Source organism: Buceros rhinoceros, unplaced genomic scaffold (genome assembly GCF_000710305.1).
Source record: "Buceros rhinoceros silvestris isolate BGI_N320 unplaced genomic scaffold, ASM71030v1 scaffold4272, whole genome shotgun sequence".
Taxonomy (NCBI): domain Eukaryota; kingdom Metazoa; phylum Chordata; class Aves; order Bucerotiformes; family Bucerotidae; genus Buceros; species Buceros rhinoceros.
In genome coordinates, this window is record NW_010400506.1 from 1654 (window position 1) to 10429 (window position 8776).

Sequence of the window (8776 nt, forward strand, 5' to 3'; positions counted from 1 at the left end):
GTTGAAAGGTCTCAGAAGGCAGTGTCCTGGTTGTGAGAGTGGGGCCATCAGGAGGTGAAGGCAGAGGTAGAGAAGGAAAAGGCAGTTAGCCGTAGGTAGTTGAAAATCACTGCCCTACAGGGATGGTAAAACCCTTTATCGTTTGCTTCAGTCAGAAGGAGGAGGTAAAAATTCCTTGGCTTTTAGAACATGTTGCAGATGTTAAGGTTTTTCTGTGTCTTGATGAAAGGGCCTTTTTTTATGGGAGGCTTTTGAGAATGTAAACAGAATATGATACTTTATACATATTAAAGAAAATCAGTGGAATTCTGGATAAATAACTGATACTATTTCTTTGCTTCTTAGATATCCAGATTGTTACAAAAGGATGCAGAGCAGGAATCCCAAATGAGAGCCGAAATTCAGAACATGAAGCAGGAACTGTCAACCATTAGTATGATGGATGAGTTTGCTAGATATGCCCGTCTGGAAAGAAAGATTAACAAAATGACTGACAAGCTTAAAACTCATGGTAGAGTGCAATGCTTGCTCCCTTTTCTAGTTTCAGAAAAACAGTTTGTCCAGAGTGTTTTCAATTTTAAATATATTTCTCCTGCAACTGTTTTACCCCCCCTCTCATCCATTTCCAGTGTTCCCATCTTTTTTTCTTTCCTTTCTTTCTTTTCTTTTTTTTTCCTTTAAGCTTTTAGAGGAGCTTGTTTTTTGTCTTTCAGTTGCTCATAGTTCTGCATACACTGATAAGGGAGTGATTTAGATATAAATTTGTTCTTACAAGGAATTTCCTGGGCTTTACTGTGTAATTATTTACTCTTTCTCAGTGATGCTCATTACTGAATCATGTTTGAGTAAGTCAAGGGAGTCCTCTGCTGTAAATGTTCACTGCAAAAGGATGCATTGCTTTGTTGGGGCTGTTTGGTTGGTGTACTACAAAATGCTGGAGAGAAAGCATTGATCTCTAAGGTAATCAGATGAGATCTTTCCTGCCAGATCCCGTTTGATCTTATGCAGCAGCTTTCTCAATAAAGCTGTAGGGCTTTGCCTCAGATAGGATTTTATAGTAGTATAGAATCATTGAACGCTTTGGGTTGGAAGGGACCCCTAAAGGTCATCCAGTCCAACGCTGCAGTGAGTAACGACATCTTCAACTAGATCAGGTTGCTCAGAGCCCCATCCTGACCCGGAATGTTTCTAGCTGGGGCATCTATCACCTCTCTGGGCAACCCGTGCCAGTGTTTCACCACCCTCCTCATAAAAAATGTCTTATACCTGGAGTAAATCTCCCCTCTTGTAGTTCAAAGCCATCACCCCTTGTCCTGTTGCAACAGGCCTTGCTTAAAAGGACCGTCTCCTTCGTTCTTACAAGCCCCCCCGTAAGTACTGACAGGCTGCAGTAAGGTCTCGCTAGATCCTTCTCTTCTCCAGGCTGAACAACCCCAGCTCTCTCAGCCTGTCCTCATAGGGGAAGCGGTGCAGCCCACTGGTCATCTTTGTGGTCCTCCTCTGGACCTGCTCGAGCAGAACCATGTCTTTCCGACGCTGGGGGCCCCAGAGCTGGGCGCAGTGCTCTAGGTGAGGGCTGACCAGAGCAGTGCAGTGAGGGAGAATCACCTCCCTCGATCTGCTTGCTGGCCACGCTGCTTTCGATGCAGCCTGGGATGTGATTGGCTTTCTGGGCTGTGAGCACACACTGACAGATCACGTCCAGCTTTTCATCCAGGATAGGAGACTACTTGCTCTGTCCGCCTCCTCCGTGCTGAATGGATGGATGTTTGTAGGCTCCTTGCTTGGAGAAAGGACAATATTTACAGCTGGAAGTTTTGGGTTGCTTTCAGTAGTGTAATTCTCCACTCAATAATGTCAATTAAACTAGATTTGAGTATCTTACTTAGCAACCAACAATGTTGTTTTAGAAAACTTAAGGCCACCTTGATGTTTGAAGATGTGCTGTCTTCACTGGGCTGCTTTATATTGGTTGGGGGTACTGTAACAGAAGGAAAATGGGCATGAGAGGTTTTAATACTGAACCTGACCCAGCTGCATTCGGTGAAGGAATAGCCTTAACTGTGTTCTAGAACGAAACAAAGCAAAAAGTGCATCTGCTAAAGCTGTCATTCTTCTCTTTTAAGAAAGGGAAAAATTTACTTTATGCTTCATCTCTAAGCAGGTTCTTAAATTAGTAACCACAGTGACTGTTCTCGTTTAGGAGTAGTGTTCTTGATTACATGTGACATTTATCCGTCTAGGATATCAGTGTTTTGCAACTTTTCATAGTAGCCTTAGTAAGAAACTACAGTGTGATACGAACATAGCACTTCCTTACAGAAGGTCACCTTCACTATAGCTATGAGTCGGATGAAAAGAGATTTTTAAACAGTGTAATGTCCTGATTTGAAGAGTGAAATATTAATAAATTACCAGTTTTATGTAAGTATAATTCACTATTATAAATAATGCAGGATAATTTTTTTTTCTTTTAACAGTGAAAGCACGGACTGCCCAATTAGCCAAAATAAAGTGGGTTATAAATATTGTATTCTACATCTTACAAGTAAGTAAATATTTTATATGAATACAAATTACTAAACCAAATCCTCAGTAGTGCTACGATTCTCTCCTGCGTTTATTGGCTGATGATTAGTCACACAGGTGTCTGGCACTCCAGTGGCACAGCACCTGCCAAAATGAAAGAGATTTTTGAACTGGAAGGGAGAGATGTTGCTGATAAGGCCTGGCAGCTGTGGATGGAAGGGGTTTTGACTTTGATTTTCTCTCTGTGTGCATCTGGTTTTGAGATGACGAGATAGGAGTTTGTTCTTAGCTCTTTTATCATGGGGTTATTTTTTTCATTTATGTATGTCGCTGACCCAGGAAAGTTCCAATACATGCAAATATATATTACTTACGTTTTTGAAAACAAGGTCCCAAGTCTCCACTTGCAGCTGCCACACATTTCACCACGGTGCCTCATCAGATTGTCTCTGTAGTTCAGAACTGATGCCAGAGAGTTGTCTGCTAATAAGGATGACAGCGGTCAGCGAGAGAACGTCTTTAGGGTAATGTTGAAGCGAGTTGGACTCCTAGCAGGCAAGGATTATGGCTAAAACCAGTCATCGGAATTTAAGAGCTACTGTGTTCGTCTATGATAGGCTGGAACCAGGGTCTCAAAAGAAAGCAGTATTTTCCAACGTCTCACTGCTGCCTCTTAACATCGTGTATAAATTTAAGGTCACACTGAGTTTAGGGATACTTTGAGCTTGATTACAAACAATGTAAAATAACAATTAAACTATTCCCTTCAGTTAGAGTTTGTTATTTACTGTTCCAAAGTAGTGGGGGAAATGTACTTTGATGTGTGTTACTATCCAAGCTAATAAAAATTTGAATTCTAGGCTGCCTTGATGATCTCTCTGATTTGGAAGTACTATTCTGAGCCAGTTACAGTGCTTCCGAGCAAATGGCTTGCTCCGCTGGAGCGCCTGGTAGCCTTTCCTACGGGGGTGGCAGGTAAGGACTGCACACTGGAAAACATACATTTCCCAAGCCCACGCAGATGCTAACAGTGTGGTGACAAAGACCCCGTGTAGATTACAAGCACTGCTCCTGTGCTTTTCTTCTAACTCCCTAACACAGGGAGGAGTTTCAAACATTTGATTAGCTGTTCCTGATGTATTCAGTTCTTGTTTATTTAATGGATGCTGGAAGGGGCTATTTGTCATTTTTATGTCTTCTGGAGTGGAGCAGTTTTGTCTATGTGGAATACATGACAGACAAGATTTCAAATCAGAAATCTGTTTATATTAAAGTGTCCAGTCCACTGAAATAGTAGAATTGGGTTTAAAAATGGGCAAATACTTCACAGGTCTGTATTGTTTACATGGTGTTTCTTACAAAATGCTGCAGTTTGGTAGCAGTGTAACTGCAGAGTGATTTAGGTATGCTCTCTCTGGGCATTTTGTCTCATCTGTTCCCACCCTCTTCTCCATCATGCTTCTGTTGTATTTTTACCTACTTAAATCCTTTCTTTTGGGCAGTCTCACAGCTTAATGATCAGAATGATACCACAAGTTGTAGACACCTGTTTTCACCTGAGTGAAAGGTGCTGGCTCAGGGGTAACGGGTTAAGTAGGCAGGCAGAATGACAGGACAGTGTAGTGTGGAAATTCCCCTTCAAGCTGAAATGCTGCTGGTGACTCTTCATACTAGGCTTGTAAGTCCTAACTGTAAGTCCTTAGAAGGAATTCCAAAATCTGGTGTTGGCATTGTATGTTGTATCTTTAATAGCTGTCTAGAGAAGGATTTGTATCCAGCATGCTTGCTGGAGAAGAGTTTGCTTCTGTGCAGGGTGGGGAAACAGTCCGTGCAAGATGTTTATTAAAGTAGCATTTGAAGGGATTTAAAAAGGTTCACGTCCATGTCTGCCTTCAAGTCTCTTTTTTTTGTCTTGGCTGATAATCACAGTAAAGACATCGTTTTTGGATCCTAGGTGATAAACACAAAAATGTCTGAAAATCACCAGAAAGGTAGTTTCCTCCTGTGTCTGCTATGGATGGTGATGCATTCCATGACACTGGGTAATACGATTCTACATAGGCTGCACTAGGGTTGTGCTGTGCGTTACAGCCAGGGCACACCCTATCCATCACGCCGATACAAATTTCTGTGCTGCTGGACAGCTGGGATGGCAGGGCCCTTTACCACAGCAGCGCAAGGCATCTGGGGCAGTAGAGAAGGTCTCAGTGGCTTTTTTCTTTGTCCCTGTGGGGAGCAAGGCAAAAGAAGAGAAGTACGGATTTCATACTTCCAAAAAGACTGATTTGAATTTCAGAGAAAATTTACTTTTTACTTCTCTTAAATCTTGAGTTTAGCTTCTAGCAAAGAATTCTGTTAACTGGCTGAGCCTTTAACTTAAGCACCTTAGACATTTTCTGTTAGGTACATAGAAAGTGTTTTTAGCTGTGGGCTGTGGGTACCGCACTTTGGCTCATATTCATGTTATTTGGCACTCTCTCTCCCCAGACAATCTTCATGTTTTCTTGGGACCAGCATGGAGTTAGCTGCCGTCCCTTGAAGAGATGGCATTTGTATATAGAAAGAAAGATGTTTTGCTCCTGTTTAACTCGTAACTCCTAAGTTTCTTTTTTTACACCCCCAAAGTTGTTCTTGGATGCATGAGTGTGTTGGGGTTATTGATGCAATGACCTAAGTCGTGTTTCGTATCTCTTTCAGGTGGTGTTGGAATTACATGTTGGCTCGTGGTTTGTAATAAAGTTGTAGCGATCATGCTACACCCCTTCAGCTGAAGGAATCCCAGTAATCCATGGAGTCCTCAACTACATTTTTGTTATCAGAAATGCAGAAAAAAAAAGAAGGAACATTTGTCTTTCATGAGGCTAGGACTGAGATAGTCTTTGTTACTTCATCTGGATATCAGTCGGTGTTCTTTTTGATTTGTTTTATCTGTCCTTAGTTTGTTTTTCAGTTTGGTGGTCAGTTTTCAAAGAATAACATTACTTTTCATAGAACCTCATTTTATGTCTATTTCAACAAGGCAGAACACTGATTCATGGCAGAACCATAAGACTTTGTCGTGGCATATATTCACCAAAATCTAAGAAGTGCTGGATTTGTATTTTTAAGTCGGAAATGCGCTGCCATTACAATTCATTTGGGAGCTTTGCTTTTTCTTTGCTGTAAAATATGGTAGTTTCACCCAAAGGTGTGATTATATTTGATGACAAGTGGTACTAGAGGGCAGAGGTAGTTGTTTTGGTTGGCTTATGGTAAAACAGAATTAGTTTCCTCCTTGTTATTTTTTCCACTAGAATCGGTGTATTCTTGGCCTGTCTTAGAAAATGCATTATTGATACGTACCTGGAATCAGCTTCTTATCTCTTAAAGAGACTCACTCAATTGCCAAATACAGGATGGCTACATACCTTTTCCTCCTTGACTTATAAAATTAATTGAACATTTTAATTTTTTCCTTTTATTGATGACTGACCTTTCCTTTCTTGACATTTTTTCTGCTTCTCAGACTGAGTGAGGATCACCGTAACGATTTCCTTCCTTGTTTTGGTAGGAAGAGTCTGGCCAACCGACTCGAGCTCCACGTTAATGAAGGAGCAGATAGTGCTGTTTGTCCAGAGGACTGCGTTTCTAAAGGCTTTAGTACGCATTAATGACAGTCCAGGATAGCCTGAAGCAGCCACTTAAATGTTAAAAGGCAAATTAGTGATGTAAATGTCTGAAGTAGTAACAGAGTGGTAGCAAGCAGGAGGAGGAGGGAAAACAATTTCCTGGTTTGGAGTAAATCTTCCTTGCTGTATTTAGGTACAGGGAACAGACGCAATATATTGAATGCAGAGAAGGGCAGAATTCTTCGTAGCACTACGCCTGTAGACAGTGGCAAGGCTGCACTACCTTCCGCGCTACAGTCATCTGCATCCCTGTCGTGGGGATGTATCCCCACTGCATCCCTGCATGGGTTTGTAAAGTTCTTGTTCTGCACCTGTTTTGGTTTGGGGGTTTTTTTTGAGGGGGGCATGAGCCTGAACAAAGCTCCAGGGAACACCTTTCCTACCTTTTCTCTTGGGTTGGGCTTTGGCATTTCTGGTTCAACTTTCTGCTCCGTACAGTGGAATGCATCTGTTATTTCAGATCCTTTGCCTTCCTGCAGGAAGGAAGGGGATTGGGCCCCTCCATAATTAGCACTGAATTTAGAAATCCATTCAAAAGGTCATGAAACATTGTATGTATATATGCATGAAATGTGAGGGGTTTAAATGTTAATTTTTTTAAAAATTGTTTTTATACTAGGGAATACATTTAGCCAACATGCAAATAAATGCATTAAATAACATTAAGGAAAAAAAAACGTTTTGGGTGAATGATATGTATAATTGTGGTTTTATTAACAAAAATAAAGCTTTTCAACCCATCTCAGATTTTTTCTAACTGATTTTTTTCAATGTTAATTACAGTTTTCTTAAAAAAAAAACCTGGAACTAAACAAACAAAACCCAAACCAACAACATCCCCCCTCCGTGTTCTTGCATAAGGAGATACTGTTGGAATCAACAGGACTAATTTTTTTTTTTTTTTTTAAGTGTTTGGGACAGATTATTTAACTATGACATTGACATATTTCTGATTCTAAAGATGCCACGAATGATCGTTACGGAGTTTAACGCAGTGAAGTCAAGAAAAGCAGCATCATTTAAAATCTTCACAGTGGTGTTTGCAGCTTTTTATGATCTGGGGTCATCAAATACAGAGTTTGTTGGCTGCTCTAGTGAAACACGTAGGTGAGTGAGGGCAAAAAGGCTTTTGGCCACCTAGTCGGTACAGAGGGGAGTGCTGGATTATGTGTGCTTGTTTGCTCTGAGCTTTGGGATGGCAGTAAAGGCACTGTAGAAGTATTAATAGTTTGTAGAGGAGAAACACTTCTGACTGCACAAAGTCCTGCTCTGAATACTGCAGCTTAAGCACTACTTCAAGAAAAACTTCCAAAATTTTGAAGAGAAATATGCTGCGTGTAGGTTCAGATCTAAATTTCTTAATCACCTTTAAAAGCTTTTGCAGTATAGTTTTTTGAAGTTTCTTTTTAAGTGCTACTGCCTCTTAAAAATTAATAGAATACACATAATTTTCCCTAACTTCACATCATTTTGGCAAGCTTTTCATCAATTACTATGAGGAAAAACACGTAATCCTCCTACCCTCACTTACATAACCTTAAACACAGGATTTTTAAAGGCTTTTTGATAACTGGATATGCCTGACTTCTCCAAAACAATAGTTTACTCTTGCACATTCATCTTTGCATGTCAGCTGTGGAAGTTACCAGGCAAACTGCTTTGATAAATTCTAACAGTGGAAAAGAATGAAGCTTTAGATCTTTATAATGCTAGTGAAAACAATGTAATAGCAAATTGGTTTTATTGTGTTTGAATTCTGGAAGCTGTTTCAGCAGTGAAGAAAATAAAAAATTATTTTCTTTTATTACATTGTTGGTACTAACTCAATAACCCTTATAAAAGCAGATTGCTCACTTCAGCAAATTAACAAATAATCAGCTTCAAAATTCAAACTGCAGAGAGAATGCAAAAACCTGGAAATTACAAAACAAGGACTAATCTGGACCCCCAATAACAAGGGAAACTGTTGTTAAGGCAAGGACCAGGAACAGAAGGATGTTCTTTTGTGACAACTGATTTGAATGTCATTTTGGAAAAATCATTGGAAGAAATTCTCTATACTTGTAAGATTTAAAATGCATTTAATAAAAGTAACAACTTCTAAAAAATGTTTTAAATTATACATACTTACAGAGTAAAGGTAAGTTGATGTACTTAACTAAATATCTAATAATTATTTTGTGTACTCTCAAGAGGATATTCATAACGATTTTGTTAGTGTTAGATGCTTTACATTATGAACGAGCAGTAGTGGTTTGAAGTTTGGCTTGTGTCGTCCTGCATCCTCTCACTTCTCGTTCTTCATTCCTCTCATGTTAGAACTTGAATGGCTGTCTCTTCAAACACAGCCTGGTCCAAAGAGCTCTTTCATAAAGACTTTTTCCTTTCAGCCAATGTCATATGAGCGCAGCCTTCCGCTCCAGTGGAGCTGTGCTCCTGCCTTGTTTTGGTAGCTTTACTAAAAGGTGGTTCATACAGCTCAAAGGAATTTTTCATTTCTGATTCAGCTGTTTCACTGCAGTCCTGACCTGCATGGCTGTGCTTGCTAAGACTGCCTTTTTTTTTTTTTTTTTTTTTTT

The 8776-nt window shown here is 40.0% G+C and overlaps 2 protein-coding genes across 2 annotated transcripts in view; one reads left to right on the top strand and one right to left on the bottom strand.

The window, feature by feature from the left end:
* Window positions 1-339: 339 nt before the first annotated feature.
* WRB (tryptophan rich basic protein) lies at window positions 340-5402 on the top strand. Its single transcript, XM_010131872.1, has 4 exons — window positions 340-511; window positions 2481-2548; window positions 3390-3504; window positions 5227-5402. Exons 1-4 carry the CDS (start codon window positions 388-390, stop codon window positions 5298-5300), a joined length of 381 nt encoding a protein of 126 aa, XP_010130174.1. The 5' UTR covers window positions 340-387; the 3' UTR covers window positions 5301-5402.
* Window positions 5403-8535: 3133 nt separating this feature from the next.
* LCA5L (Leber congenital amaurosis 5-like) overlaps window positions 8536-8776 on the bottom strand; it is a 13084-nt gene continuing 12843 nt past the window's right edge. Inside the window, 2 exon segments of the mRNA XM_010131875.1 lie at window positions 8536-8570; window positions 8573-8766. Coding sequence (XP_010130177.1) covers window positions 8536-8570; window positions 8573-8766 — 229 coding nt within the window.